Source organism: Nelumbo lutea, chromosome 5 (assembly GCF_056320005.1).
Source record: "Nelumbo lutea isolate HS-2025 chromosome 5, American lotus-T2T, whole genome shotgun sequence".
Taxonomy (NCBI): domain Eukaryota; kingdom Viridiplantae; phylum Streptophyta; class Magnoliopsida; order Proteales; family Nelumbonaceae; genus Nelumbo; species Nelumbo lutea.
The window spans coordinates 74,689,580-74,713,715 of NC_142688.1; the positions used below are offsets into that span (position 1 = coordinate 74,689,580).

At 44.5% G+C, this 24,136-nt stretch overlaps 1 protein-coding gene across 1 annotated transcript in view; it reads left to right on the forward strand.

Annotated features, from left to right (window-relative positions):
* The first annotated feature begins 21,433 nt into the window (after positions 1-21,433).
* Positions 21,434-24,136, forward strand: part of RGTA1 (RAB geranylgeranyl transferase alpha subunit 1) — a 57,783-nt gene continuing 55,080 nt past the window's right edge. The window contains exons 1-2 of the mRNA XM_088945604.1: positions 21,434-21,733; positions 21,926-22,085. Of these exons, the coding sequence (XP_088801730.1) occupies positions 21,621-21,733; positions 21,926-22,085 (273 nt within the window). The 5' untranslated portion in view covers positions 21,434-21,620. The remainder of the gene's footprint in view (positions 21,734-21,925; positions 22,086-24,136) is intronic.

A 24,136-nucleotide genomic window follows, 5' to 3' on the forward strand; every position in this document is an offset into this window, starting at 1 on the left:
TGGCTACTTAGGTTTGGGCAGGAGCCGACTGGGAGCTTACCCGTGCCTTCAGTTCGGGATGTTCCCTATCCAAGGATCATAGATCAGGGTGTTTCCTTCTTGAGAAGGAGCTCGGGAGCTCCTTATTGAGGAGGAGCTCGAGAGATCCTTACTGAGGAGGAGCTCGGGGGGCACCTTACTTGGGAGGAGCTCGGGTCTCCTCCTTGGGAGAGAGTTCGGGGTAATTGGAGTACCACTTTAACACGAGTTGCCTCCTATGCCGAGCTATCAGGCTGGATCTCAGCGAGCTCGTTACGCCGAGTTGTGGCCAGGTTGTCATGCCAAGTTGTCCTTTATGTCGAGTCATGTCCACGTGTCCCCCTATTATGAGGTCGGGCCAAATCACCCACCATCAATTGCCCCTCACTCCCCGTGCTAGGGTTCTTGACCCAGAGCGAGGAGTTCACGGTGCGACTAGACCTGTTCATGGGCTGAATCGGAACGGGCTCGGGCTGGGATTTAACTCTTTATTAACAGAAAAATGTTAGGCCCAATCCCGGCCCTGATAAAAAGCCCGAAGCCCGAGCCCAAGCCCGAAACCCAACCTAATAAAAGAAATTCAAAATTTTCCCTATTCAAATAGACATTATCTATTTTAATTCATATGTTTTTTCCCCTATTTAAATGAACAATGGGCCTACAAGTGAATCAACAACCATCTCAAATCAAAAAATTTATTCAAATGGACATCACATAGGGTTTTTACTTAGGTTTAACTATAGGTCGGGCTGGGCCGGACTCGGGCCGGGCTATTTTGGCAAAGCCCGAGCCCGGCTCGAATTTTATGCGGGCTGGGCTTTTTGGCCCGAGGTTAAGCCCAAGGGCCAAAAAGCTTGTTCAAGCCCGTCCGAGGGTCGGGCCAGGCCGGGCCGGCCCGTCAGACCACCCGGCCCATGAACAGGTCTAGATACGACGGGTGTATTTGGCTCAAAGTTCAGGCCGTCCAGTCAAGCAGCTCGTCGGTCGGACCGGTTTGTAGCTCGGCTCAATCAAGGGTAACCCGAGACTGGTACAGTTCACATGTGGACGTTATGCAATTTATAGACTCTAACTGATGAAGGGTGATTTGACCCGACCTCATAATAGGGCGACAAGTGGACATGACTCGGCATAAGGGACAACTTGGCATGACAACCTGGCCACAACACGGCGTAATGAGCTCACTGGGATCCAGCCTCACAGCTAAGCACAAGAGGCAGCTCGTGGCAAAGTGGTGCTCTGATTACCCCGAGCTCTCTCCCACGGAGGGAGCGCCCCGAGGTCCCTCCAAGTGAGGAGACTTGAGCTCCTCCCTGGTAAGGAGCCCTCGAGCTCCTCCTCAGTAAGGAGCCCTCGAGCTCCTCCTCAGTAAGGAGCCCTCGAGCTCCTCCTCAGTAAGGAGACCCCGAGCTCCTCCTCAATAAGGAGCTCCAGAGCTCCTTCTCAAGAAGGGAAGACCCCGATCTAAGATCCCTAGGTAGGGAACATCCCTAACTGAAGGCACTTCGGGTAAGCTCCCCAGTAGGCTCCTACCCAAACCTAAGTAGTCGTCTATTAGCAGTAGAAGCACCTTGACATATTAGCAGTAGCTCAGTACCAGGTAGCTCGGTGTATCGCCTGACAACTATACCTACCAAATCTGGAGACTAGCCCCACATCTCTGGCCAGGCGGCGTCGTGCCTGCCAGACCCTGACAAGTATCCCCTGTCTGGCAGGGCCGTACCCTGCAACAGTTACTTGTGCCCACTTGTTCAGCCCCAGAAAATGACAGTTGCAGCAAAGAATCAGAGGTGACTATACTTGATTTGACAGGACATCAGCTTAAAAGGGCCCCGACCCCTCATGAGCAAAGGTAATTGCGCATCTCCACTCTTAGCTTATTTCTTTGCAACTCTCTTTCTTAGCTCTCCATCGAGTTCTGACTTAAGCATCGGAGTGTTCCCATTGGGAGAGCTCCCCGGGAATCCTTCACCTTCTTCCTCACAGGTATCTTGTCTGGCACCAGGTAGGAGCACAACCCCTTCCAGCTAGGAGTGCTTAGATCGCGCATCATCAATTGGCGTCGTTTGTGGGAACGCATCGAAAAGCCTTCTTCCGCCAAACTTTGCAATTTCAGTATCCATGGCTTCCTCCAGCAATCCCGGACACAACTCGGGCGCAAACACCTTCCCTGAACCTCAGCTCCCTACAGTATGCGTCAGACAATTCACCCTTCCTCTCCCGACGGATGGGGTCCTGATGTTGAACGTGCCTTAGATCGCCGCACCAATGAGCGCTCCGCTCCCCTCCGCAGTAGGCACCACTTTCACTGAGCCCTCTCTTCCCCCACTAGCTGGACCAAACCAGCTTGAAGATCTGATGCATTGCATGCGAGCCATACAAGCTCAAGTGCAGCAAGTCCAACAACATTAACTATACCAACAGCAAGCTCTACACCATGTCTACCAGCAGTAGTTCCCCCTGTTACCTCTGAACCAGCCACTGATTCCACCACGGCACCCAGCCCCGCAACAGACTAAGCCTCACCGCTGGAATGAACACCCTTCTCGTTGGGGAGAGACCTCTCAGGCCCAGAATCCTTCCAGGAGCAAGGTCTTTTCCCGCGGCAGGAGGGAGAATCCAGTCACACCCAGCTCTTCGCCCGCGGTCAGGTTGGGGAACTCTCAGCCTCCCAGACCCACATCACCTTGGCTTTTCGAGTTCGTGGCCCCGCTCCTTGAGAACCGCTTCAAGGTCTTGGTCGTGGACTCCATGCAAGAATTGGTCCAAAGTCGTCATCAGCAGTCTGAGCCACTCCCTACAAGAACCGTTCCTAACAACACAGAAGCGAGCAACACCAATGCAGAGCCCACAAAGAAGCAGTAGAGACGTCGCCGAGCTCACCGAACTGTGACACACCACTTGCCCAAACTCAATGGAAGAGTAGAGGTAAGCTCGGGCGAAGTTAAAACCAATCCGCTCCTCTCTATACCATCCCCTCTGTCTCCTGAACTCTTGGTCATCCCAATGCCCAAGGACTTCAAAGTACCTCCCGTGGACAAGTATGACGGATCGTTTGACCCGAATGATCACGTAGATGCCTTCCAGTCGCAAACGCACTTAGCAAGGGCAAGCGAGTCCTGCATGTGCGTGGCCTTTTCTACCACTTTCAAAGGAGTAGCCCGTACGTGGTACAAGAACCTCACGCCCAGGACAATAAAAAGTTGGGCATAGTTCATGCAAATCTTCACCTCCCACTTCGTCATTAGCAAAAGATGCCCGAGAATCCAAGAAAGTCTCTTCGGCATAGTCCAAAGGGAAGGGGAGTCTATCCGCAACTACATTAAGTGGTTTAATGATGCTTGTCTACAGATACCCAACCTAGACCCCGCAGTGCACCTCACAGCAGCTAAGAGAGGCATAACACACAAGGAGTTCAAGTGGCATGTAGTTGTCAACCGACATAAGACTGTAACCGAGTTCCTCAAGCTCGCGGACCAGTTCATAAGTACGGAGGAGGAGATTAACCTGAAGAATGAAAGTTTGCCTAGAAAGAGGAAAAGAGAAGTAGAGTCCTCAACCCATGGGGACAACAAGAAGAAAGACCCAGCTCGGGGAGGAAGGCCAGGACAGCCTTTCCGAGCTCCTCCAGCAGATCACGGTTAGAAATAAAAATTTGTATTGCAATTTTCATAAAGATCACGGTCATAGTACCGAAAGTTGTAAGAACCTCTGCGATGAAATAGAAGAGCTCATCCATCGCGGATATTTAAGAAATTTTGTACAGAATGATAATAAAGCAGGTCGGCAGGGAGAGCAAGGCAGAGACGCCCCCGAGTCTAGCAACAGACAAGGCGAGTAGCCACAGAGGCCACCTCCCGAAGAGAGGCCAGTTCGGGGGATCATACACATGATCACCGGAGGATCGATTGTCAGGGCTGCACCACGGTCGTAGCTCGGACCTCAGCCCGTGAGATCGGAAGGGAAGAGCAGAACCCCCCGAAGTAGCCAAGGACAGAGGAATCGATCTTCTTCACCGAGGACGACGCACGTGGAGTCCACTACCCCCATGATGACGCGCTTGTCGTGAAGATAAGGATCAATGATTTCGAGGTGAAGCGCGTCCTCGTCGACTCCGGCATCTCGGCAGACATTCTCTTCAAAGCCGCGTTCGACAAGATTCAGCTCCAAGAGACCAACCTCAAGCCCACAAGTACTCCCCTGGTGGGCTTCAGAAGAGAGGAAATCAGGCCCTTAGGAAGAACCGTTGTACCTGTGGAGGTTGGCACCTGGCCCAGAATAATGAGGCTCAACCACAACTTTTTGGTAGTCGCAACTCCCTTCCCATACAACGCCATAATAGGTCAGCCCAACACCCATGCTCTACATGCGGTGGTCTCCACCTATTATTTGGCGATGAAGATCCCCATGGACTTCAGAGTTGGGGAAGCGCGAGGCGACCAGCTCGAGTCTCGCAAGTGCTACGTCGCCGCTCTCAAAGGAAAAGCCAAGGTGGCAGACGACCTCGAGCCGGAGCATCCTCCGGACCATTGCGAAGAGCGAGCTGCACCTACGGAAGAGACTATTTCTGTGTCAACTTCAACAGAGGACCCATTTCGGACGCTCCAGATCGGCACTTCAGTCGAGGAGCCTCTGCGATCTCAACTAGTAAGTTTTTTACTTGAAAATTTAGATGTTTTTGCATCATCCGCGGCACTCACAAACTGAACACTGATCTTGTAATTAGGCCCGTTAGATAGAAGAAACGCAACCTAGCCCTAGAGCGTTAGAGAGCAGTTGACGAGGAGGTTGGGAAGCTATTCGCAGCCGATTTTATTAGGAAAGACCATTACCCGAGCTGGGTGGCCAACCCTGTTCTAGTAAAAAAGGCTAATGGCAAATGACGCATGTGCGTCGATTATACCGACCTGAACTGAGCTTACCCAAAGGACTGCTTCCCACTCCCCAAGATCGACCGTCTGGTGGACGCGAGCTCAGGGCATGAGTTGCTAAGCTTCTTGGATGCCTATTTGAGCTACAACCAGATCAAGATGGACCTTGCTAACGAAGAAAAAACTGCCTTCATAACCAAGCTCAGCCTGTACTACTACAGGGTCATGCCCTTCGGACTAAAAAATGTCAGGGCAACATTTCAAAGACTTGTAAACAAATTGTTTGAGTTGTTGATTGACAAGAAAGTAGAATGCTATGGAGATAACATGGTCGTCAAAACTGAGTTTTCAAGTGATTTAATAAAGGACTTATATTCTGCCTTTGAAATTTTGCATAAATTTAACATGAAATTAAACCCAAACAAGTGCGTTTTCGGTGTCACCTCGAGTAAATTCCTAGGTTACATCGTCAACCAACATGGCATTGAGGCTAACCTTGAAAATTGAAGGAGGTTCAGAGGTTGAATGGTCGCATAGCCGCCCTGATCCGCTTCATGTCCAGATCGACAGATCGCTGCCTATATTTCTTTATGGAAATTAAGAGCAAAGGCTTTGAATGGACCGAAGGCTATTAATGCCTTGACCCGACCCGAGGTAGGAGATACTTTGTAGCTATACCTCTTCGCGAGTGACAAGGTAGTCAGCTCGGTACTAATAAAAGAGGTAGATCGGGTCCAACAGTCTATCTACTATGTTAGCAAAGTGTTGCAGGGGCCAGAGACGAGGTATCCAGAGATCAAAAAGTTGGCGTATTCTCTAGTTGTAGCTCGGAAGCTTTGTTTGTACTTCCAAGCTCATACTATCGTTATTCTCACCAATAAGCCTCTGAGGCAAGTCTTGATCAAGCCCGAGGTGTCTAGTAGGTTGACGAAGTGGGCCATCGAGCTCAGCGAGTACGACATCCAGTACAAGCCGCGAACTGCTATCAAGGCCCAGGCCTTGGCTAACTTTGTCGCAGAATGTACTTTCAGCACCGAAGTCCCCAGGCCGGACGATCCTGAGCACCGCGAGGAAACAACCAGAGTGGCTTCTCTCCTAGTTAGATTAAACCCGAACTATAATGAGGAGCCCTGGATCCTTCACATGGACGACTCATCAAATCAGCAGGGTAGTAGAGCTGGAATCGTTCTGTATGGGCCAAGCGGTGCAAAACTAGAGTATGCACTATGCTTTGAGTTCGCTACTTCCAACAATGAAGCGGAGTACGAGGCGTAAATAGCCGGGTTGGCTCTAGCAAATGAAGTGAAAGCCAAGCACATCATCATCCGCAGTGACTCCCAGCTCATGGTCAACCAAGCCACAGGTGAATATGAAGTTCGCGAACCAACCACGGTCGCCTACTTAGCCAAAGTAAGAGAGGCCCTGCTCAACTTCCAAGCCCACTTCATCAAGGAAATCCTGAGATCTGAGAGCGCTGAGGCCGATGCCCTGTCTAGGTTAGCCAACACAAGTGATAATACCATGAGAACCGTGTACATAGAGAACTTGCCTCGACCTAGCATTCTCGGGGGGGGGCAGAGGAGGTCGGTCCTGTTGTACAAGCAGAGCCGAGCTGGATCAACCCGCTCGCGAGCTTCCTACTGCACGGCACCCTCCTTACAGATCGTAATGTTGCTAGAAACGTAGAGCGTCAGGCAGCCAAATACGTCATGATAGACGAATGGTTGTACCGAAGATCTTACACGCTCCCCTATCTATGCTGCTTGCGACCTTCTGAGGCCGAGCTCGTGCTCCCCGACACTCATAAGGTCCTATCCGGTGGACACTTGGGGGGCAGGGCTCTCGCCCAGAAAGTGCTACGACAGGGATACTACTGACCAACGATGAAGGTAGATGCAATTGAGTTCATCCGAAAGTGTGACAAATGCCAGAAGCATGCCAACATCCACCACCAGCCCGCTGCTGACCTAAAGTACCTCACCACCTCATGACCCTTCGCACAATGGGGGATCGATATACTCGGACCATTTCCACTAGCAACAGGACAGAGGAGGTTCCTAGTGGTAGCAGTCGATTATTTCACTAAGTGCGTGGAGGTCGAACTTCTCGCAACGATCACATCACGGAATGTGCAGAACTTCTTCTAGAAGAATATAATTTGTCGTTTCGGACTACCCCAAGTACTCATCTCTGACAATGGTAAGAAATTCGAGGACATTAAATTCCAGAACTGGTGCAAAGATATGGGAATACAACAAACAGAGCCATTCTCCGTGGACTGAAGGCATTCCTAGACCGAGCTAAGGGATTATGGGTAGACGAGCTGCCCAGTGTACTATGGGCTTACCGAACCACGGTGAAGACTGCAATAGGCAAGACCCCCTTCAACCTCACTTACGGCACTGAGGTAGTCATCCAGAGGAGTGGACTATTAAGTCGCTCCCTCAGCCTAAGGGCTAAAGCGCCGAGCTTACAAAAGACCTCGGCACCACATAAGACCTAGTCACCTCATCGGCATAGGCTTAGTACTTTTAATGCCTAAGGCGTAGGCAACCCGGGTATGAACCCTATGATGCATAGCCCACCCTGGCATACAACAGGTTGAACCCGTTAGGGACAACCAATGTCAACTCAAGTAGCCCGGGTGCAGGCAGTTCGGGCATATACCCTACTATGTTGCTTGCCTCTGTGTACATCGTAAAGTTACTCCTACCGAGTACTGGGAGACAGTTCGGGGTAACAATAGTTGAGAAACCTCCACTTCGGGTACTTAGCTCGATAGCTCAACAGTTCAGGTAAAAGTAATTACTTTGGCAAATAAAGTAAATTGCACAAAGTACAAGGACAGTTCGAGCTACTTGGGGGTCTTCTCGCTCGAAGCCTCCGTAGAAGTACCGGCCCGGTCGGTAGCCTGGTCAGTACCACCAGCCTCCCCGATGTCTTCGTCACCCTCCTCTTCAAAGTTCGGGTCTTCGGAGGCTTGATGGGCTACCTCTCCCGTGATTCGCAAGGTGGTGATGGTGCTCACATCGAGTTGAGGGAACTCACGCTTTATTAACAACCGACTCAGCTTGAAGCCTTTGCGGTAGGCATCCACCATCACCCCATCGAACTCCTCCGACATAAGGTAGTCTTGGACGACCTTGACCTTGGCCTCCTCCATAGCGCCAAGAAGGGTATCAGTTCGCTCCTTGACATCAACTTCAAGGTTCTCTACTTGGCACCTCAGAACCCCCTTATTTGCCTCAAGGCCCTCCACCTTGCGTAGCAGCTCCTCCCTCTCGCGCAACCACTCCTCTTTCTCCGACCTCAGAGATAGCACATCGCCCTCAAGTCGGTGGATTTGACACAAGCTCGCTTCAGATCGGTGTGACTTGCACGGGATGAATCCTTGGCAGCTCGAGCTCGCTTCAAGTGCCTCTCAGATTGGAGGGTCAGGGCGTGCGTAGCGGAGTTCACCTGCCAAAAGAGTGCCAGTTAGCACCAGTAAAGCAACAATTTTAGAAGTAAAAAGTACAACGAGACTTACCACCATGGAATGGGTAGCCGCTCGAGTTCCGAGCTGAGCAGGCGTTAGCTCGGACCATTCAGAGACATATTCGGGATACGTAGCCCCCTTGCTCTTCTGAAGGCTGCACTTTGGGTTCAGGATGCTCTGAGATGTTCCTTCTCTTCCTGAGATAGTGATGGGAGCGGGCTCTGCAGCAGCCTCGGGAGCGGGCTTCAAAGTTTCGGGAATGGGCTCCTCAGTCGCCTCAGGCCCCCGAGGTGGAAGGCTCTCCGACTCCTCCAAGTTAATCACCAAAGGAGAGTCAATAGGCAGCTCAGGCTTGGGAGTATAAGCCCGTGGAGATTCAATACGAGCACTCTTTGCTGCTCACTTCTTTCTCCCCTTCATTTTGCCAAAGAGTTTCTTTGTGCTAAATCGCTCCATAGGACCTGCAACAAAGTTCAACATCAATAATGCTACCAAGTAGAAACTGGCTACCAAAGAAAAATACTAACTCTCGACAAGGTGACCTACCGGGACTCAGACCGGCCTCAATGAGCTTGTTCTCAACGAGGTAGTCCTTGTAGTCGAAGCCGAGCTCCGCCCAAGACTGAAGTATCTCGCCTGTATCCTGGTCCAGCCTAATGCGGAAATCTTGAATGGCCACCCTCCAGTGAGTAGGGAAGGGCCACCCCACAGAGTTACGAACTACAAAGTAGCCCCGTTTCTTGGATGGGATTTTGCTGGGAAGCTTATGTAACAACTTGAAGCCCTGGTGGGGGGACAGGTAGTAGGTCCGACTGTGCTCGGGGAGAATGCTAGATGCATTCTTCTTTATCGACAAGATGGAAGAAAAAATGTCAAGGTCAAGAGGAAGGGTGTAGTCGAAGCAGAGGGAAATTGTACCAACCACGTTCCGGACAGAGTTCGGATGGAGTTTATCAATGGTTACATCAAAGTGATTTAACACCTCAACAATGAGAGGGTGCAGTGGGAGGCGGAGTCCGGCCGCAAGCTGTTCCCCGAAAATCACAATCTCCTCACGACCGTGTTCCCAAGGGAAGTCACCCGCAAGAAGGTGGTAGGTGTACTCCCTAGGAAGGTTGTACCGGGCTATCAGGCTCCTAAGTCTGTCTACCGTCATGGTAGAAGGACCAAACTTTTCTCATATCCAACCTCGATTAGAGGTGGATACCGGGTTACCCAAGGTCTTCTGCATCTCATAGGTGGAATGTGCCTTGGAGGCACCTACTTGACTCGAGGTACCCACCTCGGGCTCATCTAAGAGACTATCTGCCTAAGCCGGGGCACCCACCTTGGGCTCATCTAAGAGACTGTCGAAGCTATGGTCAGACATAACTACGGACTGAATTGAACTAAGGGAAGCTAACTACGAAACTAAAAGATTGTAAACGAACTGAAAGAAGGAGCTAGGGAGACTCACCAAAGGAAAAAGCAACCAAGCTGGGGAAAGGAGATGAACTAGAGAACCCGAGCTGAAGACCTTAGATGCGACCTCAAGATGAGCGCTAGTGAACTTATGGAAAAGAAAATGACTCGGGTCCCTCCATTTATAGCCGCTATGTCCGAGCATCAACGTTCATGATCAAGATGATCTTATGGCTCTCAAGAAAGCCGGCTACACGACCACCGTGAACTCCACGTATTGGGTCAAGACCCCTAGCATGGGGAGTGGAGGGCAATTGATGGAGGGTGATTTGGCCCGACCTCATAATAGGGGGACACGTGGACATGACTCAGCATAAGGGACAACTTGGCATGACAACCTGGCCACAACTCAGCGTAACGAGCTTGCTGGGATCCAGCCTGACAGCTCGGCATAGGAGGCAGCTCATGGCAAAGTGGTACTCCGATTACCCCGAGCTCTCTCCCAAGGAGGGAGCGCCCCAAGGTCCCTCCAAGTGAGGAGACCCGAGCTCCTCCTCAAGAAGGGAACACCCCGATCTAAGATCCCTGGGTAGGGAACATCCCGAACTAAAGGCACTTCGGGTAAGATCGCCAGTAGGCTCTTGCCAAAACCTAAGTGGTCGTCTCAAAGACTTGCCTCAAGTAGAAGCACCTCGGCATATTAGCAGTAGCTCAGTACCAGGTAGCTCAGTGTATAGCTTGACAACCATACCTGTAAGATTTGGAGACTGCCCCCACATCTCTGGCCAGGCAGCGGCGTGTCCCCTGTCTGACAGGGCTGTACCCTGCAATGGTTACCTGCGCCCACCTGCTCAGCCCCTGCAAATAACGGCTATAGCAGAGAATCAGAGGCGGTTATACTTGATTTGATAGGACATCAGCATAAAAGGTCCTTGACCCCTCATGAACAAAGGTAATTGCGCATATCCACTCTTAGCTTATTTCTCTACAACTCTCTTTCTCAACTCTCCAGTGAGTTCTGACTTAAGCATCGGAGTGTTCCCGTTGGAAGAGCTCCTCGAGAATCCTTCACCTTCTTCCTCGCAGGTATCTTGTCTGGCGCCAGCTAGGAGCGCAGCCCCTACCAGCAAGGAGTGCTCAGATCGCGCATCATCAAGTGACATTGGCCCAAAATCAAGCCCGGCCCGGCCCATGATCACCCCTAGGCTATAGGCCTACTATAAAGCTTTATTAATGTAACAATTTTAAACAAAACATAAATTAATAAAACGTAGTTTTAAAATTAATAAATTGCTCATAGCACAATTAATTTTATAAGATTACTACTGTTATTAATTTTATTTATGAAATTAAAGTTGTTATAAATTAATTATATATAATTTTACTTATTTAAATAGACTTTTCATTAATAAAAATTATTATTATTATTATTATTATCATTATTGTTGTTGTTATTATTATTATTATTTTTATTATTATTATTATTATTATTATTATTATTATTATTATTATTATTATTATTATCATCATCACAAGTTTGAATGAATTTTTAAATATGACTTAAATGGATTCAAATTATAACTTTTCTAGTTTTGTGAGTAATAACAATTAATAATTATGTACCAAGGTTTTATAAACCAGAACAAACATGGAACTGTCTAGTCTGGTCTAGTTTTCAAAACCATGTATGCTACCTAATTAAATTAACTAGGATTGTTTAACCACATAAATAACTTACCTAATTAAATCAGTTACTAGTATGTTTGTATGTGATCTACACATGACAAATTTTGTGATGATGAAAATAGTATATAACATATTTTCAAAATTTTTTACAATTTTTTATATTTCAATATCTACAAAAATTATTCCTATTTGCCACAATTTTTATAGTTCGTTAATATAGAGATATGTTCAAATGTTTTCTACGTAATTTATATATTTTTGTGTTTATATCATTTTAAAATTTTATTATTTAATTATAATTTCACAAGTTGACACATTTGACCTAAATGTTGAATTGATTTACCACCAAACAAGAAAACAATTTCACTTTTGGGTTAGTTTTTAATTTTGCATTTTATTTATATCATCAATAAAAAGTTAAAAACAATTATTATTTATCACGTCTACTTTTTAATATGATTAATATAACAAATTAGAGACATATCCAAATGTTTTCTATGGAGTTTCTATATTTTTCATATTTTTTGTTTTTTTATTTTTTTATTTTTATTATTTCATTATGAAATCAATTCTTGATACATATAACCTGAAAGGTAAACTATTGACCCACTACAAGAAAACAATTTCATTTTGGGAGAATTATATCTAGAGTTGGCTCAACATTTAAAATGACACTGCAAGTTGGTTCAGAAACCAACAAAATTTGGATAGTTGACTATACATTTCAAATTATAAAAACCCTCGCCATGTTATTATAGGCTAATATGGTTGTTGCCAACATGGGACTCTTAATCCATGTTGGACACAACATGGATTATTTGAATAGGTGTTGCACAGGTCGGAGACATCAAGGCGCTTGATCAAGTGGAGCGTGGAGCTAAGTGGGTTTGACATCGACTATGCACCTTGGTCCACCATCAAAGCCGAGGCCCTAGCCGAGTGCACATTCTCAAATCAAAACCCGACCGAGATCCCACTAGTCTGGACCCTCCATGTGGACGGATTGTTCAATCGACAAGGAAGTGGCACTGACTTCATCATCCTTGGACTAGACAACACCATCTTCGAGCACACCTTGAGGTTCGAGTTCAAGGTGTTGAACAACAAAGCCGAATACGAGGCCCTGATAGTTGGGCTTTGGCTCACTCTAGGCATTGGAGCAAGGTGCATGGAGGCGTTTAGCGACTCTCAACTAGTGGTCAACCAAGTCAATGGTTAGTTCAAGGTATGAGAGCCCACCATGTAAAGTTATCTACAGAAAGTGCAGGAGCTCACCAGACAGCTTCAGCACTTCACCATATAGCAGATCCCAGAGCTGTGAAAATCTGAGCCAATGCCCTATCAAAGCTTGCCAACTCATCGTGTGCTAACCTCAGCACCATGGTCAGGATGGATAGTTTAGCACAACCTAGCATATCGGAATCAGCCCTAACGGTCCTCCCCATCTGGCAAGACCCATTGTGGATGGGCCCAATTGTATAGCACCTCTAAAACGGCACCCTTCTTGAGGATTGAACTTAAGCAAAAAGGCTCACCCACATGTCGTCCTGGTATTGCCTCATCCGGGGCCAACTCTACCGTCGGTCGCATACTTTCCCCTACTTGAGGTGTCTCCCCCTAGGCGAAGCCGAATATGTCCTCAGGGAGATACATGAGGGTATCTATGGAGATCACCCTAGCACACGAACCCTGGCATACAAGGCACTTCGGTAGGGCTACTTTTGGCCCACCATGAAGCAAGATTAAATTCAGCTCATTCAAAGGTGTGACCATTGTCAAAGGCACTCGAATCTCCACCACCATCCAACAACCCATATCACGTCCATCCCAAGTCTGTGGCCCTTTGCTCAATGGGAGATGGACATCCTTAGGCATTCCCACTGTGGCCGAACAAAGAAGTATCTCCTTGTCACGATGGATTATTTCATAAAGTGGGTCAAGGTTGAGCCCCTAGCATGCATTACCATGTAGAATGCCAAGGCTTCCTGTGGAGAAACACCATTTACCATTTTGGCATCCCCCATGTCCTCATCACCAACAACAACTCCCAATTTGTTGAGTGGAAGTTTGAAGCCTTCTACACCGAGCTCAAAATAGACCACCACAACATAGCGGTTCATTGACCACAGAGTAATGGATAGACCAAAGTGACCAACCGAACCTAGCTCCATGGCTTGAAGACAAGGCTCAATAAGGCCAAAGGCAAGTGGGTCGAAGAGTTGTCGAGTATCCCCTGGGCTTACAGGACCACACCGTGCATGGCCACCGGAGAGACCCCATTTAGACTAGCGTTCAGAGCCCAAGCAATGATTGTCGTGGAGATCAGATCCCCCCACTCTCTGAATGGAACTTTACAATAACAAGACGAACAATGAAGACCTTCGTGCTGAGCTCGACCTAGTGGAAGAAGCCCATAACCGAGTGGTAGCACAACCATAGAGGATGGCCAGGTACTGTAACACCAAAATTTGGAGGAAAGAATTCAAGACAGGAGACCTCATCCTCCACAATGTCATCATGCCTAAGCCCAAAGAAGGAAAACTTGGACCTAATTGGGAGGGACTGTACAGGGTGACTAGAGTGCTCGGTCCGAGCACCAGTAGACTAGAAGACCTCAACAGGAAGTCAGTGCCGAGAAGCTGGAACACTAGGAACCTTGGAATGTAGTATCAGTGAATAGGATAGAGGATTTCATGTATAAACAACTTCTAAATAGAGTCTCCTTTCACTCAACAGTAGTCGAGTACGCACTGCAAACACACAACCAAGCCGAATTCTAATGGTTGAGAACTTCAAAATACAGCACCACAGACACAACCTCGCTAGACCTGAATGGACGGGCACATAAAGACCACACACAGAGCAATAGCTGGCCCCCAACACACTACTCGTAGCCGAGTCGAGCCCAAAGGACCAACACCTTAACTTAGACCCGACCAACTCAAGATGGTCGAGGCTCCAAGCCAAACCGGCCCAATAAGGCATGACGGGAACGACGCCCCTATCTAACTACTAAAGAGGGCAACAACTGAACTCCAAGGAATAGTCCAGCCCAAAGCCAGAGTAGAGTTGGCCAAGCACCACGACCAGCCCCCTCAAGGAGCGCGAGCTCCACTAGACTAAGCACCACCGAGCTCCCCCAATGGCGATGAGGAATCAGAAGCACCCTTGGCCAAACAACACTCGAAGTGGGTCTGTTCGAGCAAAGAGCCCCGAAGGCCCTAACGACAATACAGCTTGAGAATCACTCTGACCAACCAAACTCTGAAGTGCAAAAACTAAAAAAAGGGGAAATAAAAACAAGAGAGTAAAAGAGTGCACGACAAGAAGTTTGTTTGGAGAAATGAATCTTCATTAATAAAAAAGGTAATACAATGACTATAACTCGTCATATCAAGCTATGTACAACAAAAAAAAAAAGGAAAGAGAACTTCACTCCAGGCCAGCCGCACCATCAGTAGGATTCACCTCATCAGGGGTGGTCGCGCTATCACTTAGGGCAAACTGCTTAATCGGTGGCACCTTGGCATTAAAAGGACCATACTGCTGTACAGTCGCGGCTATCTCAGGATGCTCACGCATGACCCTCCTCTAGCAGCGAGCAAAGCCGGTCAGCTAGGAATCCGTAGCATAGTTGCCAAGGGCAATTTAGAACTCCTTATACTTGGTGACCGCCTCCTCCTCGGCATGTAGCAGCTTCTTCTCCACCTTCCTCGCCTTGTCGCGACCTTCCTTAAGCTCACACACACGACTCTTCGACCGTTGCAACTCCTCGTTCTTGGCTCCATTGCTTGCTTCATCTCGGCCATCTCCACTTGTACACGGGAGAATTCGCCCTCTCAAGCCTTGACCATTTGTGAAGGGCACGCATCCTGTCTGCCAACGTCGTCACTATGCAGACAACTTACAAAACACAAAGTCAATGAGCACGGCAAAGCAAACCAAAGAGTAGAAAGGGCAGTGCAGATGCCTTACCACGATGGACTCTCAGATGGACGCACTCTCCAGCACCCCACTCATGCAATCACTGGTCTCTCTATGGATCCCGGGCAATAAAATGCCCCTATCCAATTGCTCAGGTATGCCTTCAATTTCCAAGGTGTCCTCTGATTGGATAGTCCCGCTCACCCTGCACACTTCTCTCAGACTCGAATAAGGCAGAACCTCAATACCTTCGTGGGGCGTGGACCGCAGCTGAACATGATGTGGCAGAGACTTGTTAGAACCAATGTCAACCACATTGCCCTCAATAGGTCTCAGCCTCTTATGTGGCCGAGGAGTCATGACATCAAAATGGTGATGCTGCTGGGTCACCCCTGTTTGGGTTGTCGCCTTCCTCTGCACAGCGGCCTGCATGCGCCTTATCCTCTCCTCCTCGTCATTGACCACTATATCTACCAAGAGAAAGAACAACAGTCAATCAAGGCCGAAGAGAGGAAGCAGAAAAAAACTCACAAAGCAAGGACAGGTCAGTCGGGGGTTCCATCACCCCAGCATGGATCAACATCGCGGATGAGGTGTACACATGTACATCTACCCTCACTATCCGCCTAATGGCCACTAACTCCTCCCTAGACAACTCATCCTCGGCCGACACCTCCACCTTGATCTTTGGGATTGACAGCTCAGTGGGGAACAACCAGCCCCCTGGTAGTGCATAAAGAAAAACCCCTCCTTCCAGTGTTTCACCAAGGAGGAGGGCCCCATGAGCACCTTATTGTTTTGCTGAGTAGAGAAATAACACTAGCCCTGCTGGTGCTTCTTCAAGTGTAGGAAGTAGGGGTGATCATTTCAACCCGGTCCGGGCCCGAGCCCACATCAGGCCCGCACATTTTAGGGCTAGGCTTGGGCTTAATACTTCAAGCCCGGCCTGGGCTTGGCCTGGTCCGCACAGATTTAAACTTACACATTTTGTGTATAATGTATATGTATGTATACATGTTATTTTATATTATATTATATATTTTATATATAAATATTATAACATGATAGGTATAATTTATATTATATATAATATTTTATATTATATAATATATAAAATAAAAGTTTATATGCATGTCATGTCATTTAATATAAAATATTATAGATAAGTAATGTTTTATATATGAAAGACATTGGCCCAGAATCAGGTCCGGCTTGGCCTGGGCCTGTGTAGACCTAGGCTAGGGCTTATGTTTCAGGTTCGGAACCCCAGGCCAGGCTGGGCCTGGGCCTAGGCTATAACCTTTATCATAAGTGCAAAGCCCGGCCTGTCCCATGATCACCCCTAGTAGGAAGTACGTGAACACTGGTAGAGTAATATCCACATTGTAAATCATGTAGTAGCAAAGAAGGTTGACTAGGTACCTAAAGGAGTTTGGCATAAGTTGGATCGGTTGGACAAGAAACCACCTCAATGTCGTCGTGATGCCCACGCTCAATGGGAACCTCAGTTCAACTATCAGACTGTGCTCATAAATACAAAGTTCACCCAATTGAGCCAAAGTGGCCCTCTCACCTATTTTGGGACACCTCAATTCGTACTCCTCGGGAATACAATAAAGGGCTCTAATATGGGTCAGGTCTTAGGGTGTTAACTTGTGGGGAGAAGAAGGGAAGTGGCTACCAAACCTCACAAAAGCATTGATCCCCTCTTCGGACACCATCTTTATGTCCACTTCGGCCTCCCAAAGGACCTTGACCTCCTCCGTCGCGGTACCCTTGTCCTTAGGCCCCTTGATCTCGGCCCCATGGACGTCAATTTCGCAGGCCACGAGCATGGTGGCCTCGGGATGAAACCTCATCTCGGACTCACTACCCAATGTACAAGAGTCGAACGACAAAGTGGAAGAGCAAGAAGACAAGAAGGAAGATGAAGACATCTTACCGAAGAGTAACACTACAGAACACCTAAAGCACCAGCCAAGGACTAACACTCACCGAACTCCTATGATTGCTTTCACTCAAAATGACAAAGTGAAATGACTCGCCACCTCCCTTTATATAGAGGTAACCAACAGTTCAGATCAATCTAGATCAACTATGTAGGATTTCTACCGCACTTTGCATGCTCGTACACCTCGAGAAGATGAAACGACACATCTGCTGACCCATAACAGAAACGACACGAGTGTTGAACTACCCAGTTTGCTCATTAAGTAGGTCTTACCCCGGGTAACCAGCTCAAAGAAACTAGAGTTCCTCAACCAAGGACCTTAGACTCTTCCGCCTAGCCAAAGTCGAGCAAAACACGGATATTCAACTATAAATAGGTATCCCCCACTCGAGGTAAGGGACTTTTTGGAACTCTTCACTCACTTAACACCTCTCCGCACCATCTCTTCGGCTCAAAGCTAGCACGGTCTCAACTTGCTCATCCTAGACAACCTTTTCACCCTACTAACTTGAGTGTCAGAGTTTCTACCAGGGGAATACTCCTTAGGCCTCTGACTCTTCCTGTGATTGCAGATCTCGGTGTGCGGTTTTGTCCTTCCACCTTGGCCTCGTCCAATTGGCAGGACTATTTGACTGCATCCTCGGTTCGGAACACCTTGGATCAGACAACATCAACTTGGTCTTCTTTAGTTTACTTTATTGCTGCTTCTTTTATAAAAGAGCTTCCAATGTAATAAAAGCTTTGTTTCCATAAAAAGTGGAGTTTTAGCTGGATGTGTTTCTCTTTTTTAATTAATATTGAAAAAATCATTGTTATTTGATCATCTTTAAAAGTAGGTCCAATTGTTACTATTTAATGATTTTAAAATGTGGATTTTGAGTGTGGCTCCAAAAATTTGATTATGGATTTTGGCAAGGTTTTAAAAACTAGCCTGGAAACAGAACTGCTTTGATCATTGGTTTTTGGGTTAGCGGTCAACCATCTGGGTCGAACGGTTTGACCTACAACATTAAATTTTTGAGAAATAAACCCCATAATTCCCATATTAGATTCATATTCTAATTTATAATTTTTTTACCTGGAATAATGGAATAGAATATAGGGGTAGGGAGAGAGAAACGTTAATGACCAAAAACCCATAATCGCTACCTAGGTTGAACGGTTTAGTAGTTTGACTGCCTGGGTCAATTTTTTTTTTTACAAAGTCAACATTTTTTTTCAAAAAAAAGTGGTACAACCCAAAATCGGACCCAAGACTATGACCGACTCCTAGGTTGAACGGTTTGATCATCTGATCTAGACTAATTTTTAAAACAATGGTTTTGGGATTAGCTTTTCCATTAGTTTATAAGTAGTTTTTGCCCATTCTCAAGATGTTTGAGAGGGTCTCATCCAAAATATCCATTTCAAAGAGATATTTTTTTTCTAAAAAAAGTTATGAGATCGGCTTTAAAATTAGATTTATAAGATTATGAGCACTCCATATTTGGGTGCTCCAATTATTCATGGCATAATTGATAAGAAGGTTTCGAATAACATCCCAATTAAAATTAAGAAGAAAAGTCAGGGTTGGAAATTGAAAACTCTTTTTAAAGATGGAAGAGCTATCCTTATCAAATAAGTTTTGAATGTGGTTCTTCTATTTACAAGGCGCCAACTGGGTAGTTGGCAAGGTCCCTTGGTGCTTGGAATGAAATCCCACCTACACTTGAGTTGGGGGTTATGGGTTTAGGCTTTTAGGGGATGGGCCATCTCTATTGTGTAGCCCCATGGAGCAAAAAAAAAAAAGAAGAAAAAGAAAATGTAATTCCCTTATTTCAAATGTTGTTGAAATGAACATACCCTAAAAAAGATTGATAAAATTCAAAGTGAGTTCTTTAGAGACTAAAGAGAAGGCAAGGGAGCAATTGTCGGACAAGTTAGAAAGTCTTTACAAATTAGTGATTTTATTTTTGGAAAAATTATTAAGTACCCCTAAAGTTCCTAGAAAATCTATAAGAAGTATTTTTCCCCTTTGTGTTAATGCTTTCATATTTGAATTTGAAGGAAAATCAAGTATGTTGCTGATTGTTTAAAATTATATCAAAATAGGACAAATTGAGCCCTTCATTGTTAGCATCTTGTTGAATTGTATAAGAGGACATAAATGAAATTCTTTTATGCATCTTAAATAACTACACAACATGTCTATTTTTTTTTTTTTTTTGTGTTTTGATAACTCACATGTCTAAATAGATATCTATAAATCACAGAACTTAATGAATTGTAATTGAAATTGCATAAAATATTTAGTTGGACAAGTTTAATTACTCTAAGACACTTGGAGCTATGTTTTTATTTGTAGATGAATTACAATTTACTTGTCTATAAGAACGAACAATAGATCTCTAAGGCTTTTAGACTTTTTCTTGATTTAAAATACCCCTATATTTGAAATTGGTTTCTCTCTCTCTCTAGATATCTCTATGTATTATGTAATACATATTATGAACATATAAATTGTAAATTGAATACTATTTTTTATTTCATTCCATTCTCTCTCATTAAGTCTCATATTTAAAGTTAACTTTCATAATCTCTCATTGAATCATATGTTCAAGGTATTTTTGTTTCTTAAGTTGCGTTTGGAAACGACGCAAATAAGTATGAATGCAATTATGTAGTGTAAAATGATACATATAAATTGCAAAGTTGGGTTAATTTTGCACTAACAAATTTACCTTCTTACCAAACAAATATTTAGCTATAATGGATGCAAACACGAATTCCAATAAAGCATATGCCTTTTTTGGCTAAGTTTGGAAAGAGTACAAATACAAATTTGTAGAGTGCAAAACCTTGTATTTTGTATTATTTTGTATGTATTTGCATTATACATATTTGTATTTGTACTCCTTCCAAACTGAGCCTTTACATCTTATTATCAATGTAAATATGCATTGGAAAATGTGTTTTCTGTCATTTGTAAATGCATAAATGTAATGGTGCCAAACACAGGCAAAACTGAACCAGAGTGCAAATTTACCTTGAACCAGGATTTACACTCCATTTGCATTGTTTCCAAATGCAACCTTAGTATTAAATTGCACTAATTAAATTCACGAATAACAATTTTAATTGTATAAAAACTTGAATATTGAAAATCAACTTGGAAACAAAACCATTTTTTAAGTATGATAAATAAGAATACTTTTTATTAATAATAGAAAGAAAATACAAAATTTAAATCTGTGTTAGGAATGAAAGCACTTTCATATTTGTTAAATGATGAAAATGGAATACAAAAATAATGAAAAGAGAAAACTAGTGTCTATTCCATCACCATACTAAATAAATTAAATGATTCAATGGTTTGAATAGCTAGGTCACCATGTTGTTGGCCAAGTCATTAGGTTTTTTAATGACAAACAATTTGATGAAAAATAAACCTAAAATCTAGGTCAAATAACAATTCAGTTAGTCTAATGGCAATGATTCACTATAAATTAAAAATATTGGTATAAGCTATAGACTTATAGACTAAGAAGATTTGGTACAAATTTCAAAATTTTTAGATTGAAAGACAATAAATCACCATGTACAATTATTACTGTTGATATCATTTGAAATTTGCACGGCACATATACTAATTTCTAGTATGTAAATACAACGAATCAAATATGGGTGCTGTAAACCGTAAAAAATAAAAAGAATCATAAATCTGGTAGCCAATCAAGTGTTATTTATCAAAATTCATAAATGGGTTTTGATTTGTCAAAACTCTTCCCATATCATGTAGATTTTCCCATAAAAATATGAGTGCTGTAAGGGTCCGGATGTAGTAGGCGCGTTAGGTAAGCATAATGAATGATCATGTAATAGTTGTGTGACATATATCCCAGTTAATGTGACTTTTATCTAAATGTTTTGTTTCGTTAGACAAAAATTATCCATTATTTTATTATCTTTATCAAAATAATTAAAAATAAAAGCAATAAAAAAGAAAAAAACTAAACGTTTTTGTTCGATAAAATAATAAATAATTTTTATCTAACGGAACAAACAAGTTTGAATGAAAAGCGCATTAACTGAGATATATGTCACACCGGTATTACGTGCTCACTTATTGTTAACGTGCTTACTACATCCTGACCCGTGCTGTAAGCATACCTGAACGATCCGCGCGGATTCGGTCCGTTTTCAGCTCTCCAATACTCATACCCAAAACTGTACGTCTGAGCTTTGGACTGTTTTCCATATGTTGAGTCAATAACAGTCGAGAAACGAAAGACGTGGGGGGAGCGCAGACACCATGCACGGCCGACCTCGCAAGCCGCAGAAACCAGTTGATGACGCTTCAATCGCCAAAGCTGCAGAGTTACGCGTTCTCCAAGCTCAGTTTTTTCAGAATCATCACAACAAAATGTAAGCTCCTTTTTGATCTTTCCCGTAAACAAACAGAATCCCCTTTTCAAACCTAATTTCTTTTATACTGTCAAATTCGATTGAGAAAAAGAATGACGGGCAGTTTTTTAGTGATTTTTTAAATCGAGTTTTCCTTCTGATTTGTCTTTTAGATTCTCATATAGTATTATATATTCATATGCATCTTTTCAGCTATGCTAAGGAAGCACTAGAGATCAGTGCCAAGCTTCTGGAAACAAACCCCGAAGCTTACACTGCCTGGAATTACAGAAAGCTTGCTGTTGAGCATAATCTCCGATCTGAAACCGATCCCGATGCCATTAAAGCAGTTCTTGATGAGGAACTCAGAGTCGTATGTTCCGACCGACCCTCTCATTTGCTGTTGCATTTTCTCTTTGAAATCACTGCTGTATGCATAATAAAATTACAAAACAGGTTTAAACATAGATAATAGAAAGCTAAAAGGATGCAAATGAAGTTATACAAATCAGTTATGAAGGACACAAACCAGGCCTAAATAACCGCTGTGAATTCAGTAAAAATGAAGTGGCTAATAGTCAATACAGAAATTCGAACAATAGGATACAAATCTACCGAAAAGAGATCATAACAGAAACTAAATAACCTAGATAAGAAACGTGTATAAATATATAGATGATAGAGACAATGCTTGAACTAATCCAGAGATGTTTCCCAAAGAAAAAAATCTAGAGACTACAAACAGCAAGTAAAAGTCTCATTAACTAATAGATTGATAACAAATGCACAAAAACTGGCAGAATCTTGCTAAAGTATCAAACTTAATCCTAGGGTTTTCAGAAAAGAGTTTTGAAATATGATTGTATCAAGGATTTACGTGAAATCAGAATGTTAGTTCACAAGCAGAACAAACTAGGTTTCTCTTTAACAGAACACTGAGATAGTGTATCAATCAACCATGTTAAATATGGTAAAACCAAAAGCAAAAATCAGAGAACGACAAAAGAGAAGAGTTTAGGACTTCCCATGTTTGAATAGGATCCTAATCCTGTGGTAGCTTTGTTTCTGAAGTTTGTACATGTAGAAGATTGATGGTGGGCTGCAAGAGCCCTATTGTGAAGCAATATAGATGGCTAATTTGAAATGAGAAACCAAATAGATGGTGTGCAGAACTCCATTTGGTTTTGATGTTGACTACTAATTCATCCAAAGGCCTGATTTTGGAGGTGGGAAGAGATAGAGTAATGGTCTCCCACCTCCGGTTTGCAGATGGCGTTTTGGTATTTTTGTGACGGGGAAGATAGAAATGGAGTGGCAAATCTGAAGTTGGTGGTGAGCCTCTTTGAACGAATGTCTAACTTAAAGATCAATTGGAATAAGAGTGCAATGGTTGGTTTAAATGCTGTGGATGAGAAGCTAGACTCGTATGCGGAGATTCTAGGGTGTGAAAGAGGGGAGTGGCCTCTGAAATATTTAGGCTTACCCCTTGGTGGCAATCCAAGGTCTATTTTTGGACTCCAGTAGTTGAGAGAATTGATAAAAGATTAGTTGGCTGGAAAAGGAAGTGCATTTATCTAGGGGGGAGAATCGCTTTGATAAAAACAACCTTGGCTAACCTCCCTGTCTACTTCATGTCTGTCTTTAGGATGCCTCAATCAGTTGTGAAGAGGGTGGAAAAACTGATAAGAGACTTTATGTGGGAACTGAGAGACAGTAAAAAGGACCATTTGGTGAAATGGGAAAAGGTGGTAAAAAGGAAAGAGGGGGGGGGATTGGGTATAGGTAACATTAGTAAGAAAAACCTTGCTCTTTTAAGTGGTTGTGGCGCTTCCCTTTAGAGAATGACAGATTGCGGCATAAAGTGGTCTCAAGTATTCATGGCCTGGCTGGGAATGGATGGGATGCCGGTATTCTGCAAAGAGCTGACCTTGCTACACTGTGGAAAGCAATGCATGGTATCCTGCTCCCATTTCTTGAGCATGTTAGGTATGATCTGGCTTTTAGTAACAGGATAAGATTCTAGGGAGATGTGTGGGTTGGGGATATTCCTTTGAAAGATATGTTTCCTTCGTTGTATGCTCTCTCTAATCTCAAGGAGAAACTTGCGTCTGACTTTTTTTTGGGGCTTGTGGGAAACCTTTGAGAGTCAGACATTTCATCAGTGTCAAACCTTTTAAATATTCTGGATGGTCTTGTCCTTGATGATATAGGGGATGATAGTAGGGTGTGGTCTCTCAATTCCTTTGGGTCTTTTAACTGTAAATCCTTTTTTTTTCTTCTCGTGTGTCCACCCCCATTCCCCATTCCTTTCCTGTGAAAGAAATTTGGAGTGCCCCATCCCCCCGAAAGTCAGTGCCTTTTGTTGGGAAGTTTATCAAGGATGAATCAACACATGTGATGTTCTACAAAAGAAAAGGCCAAATT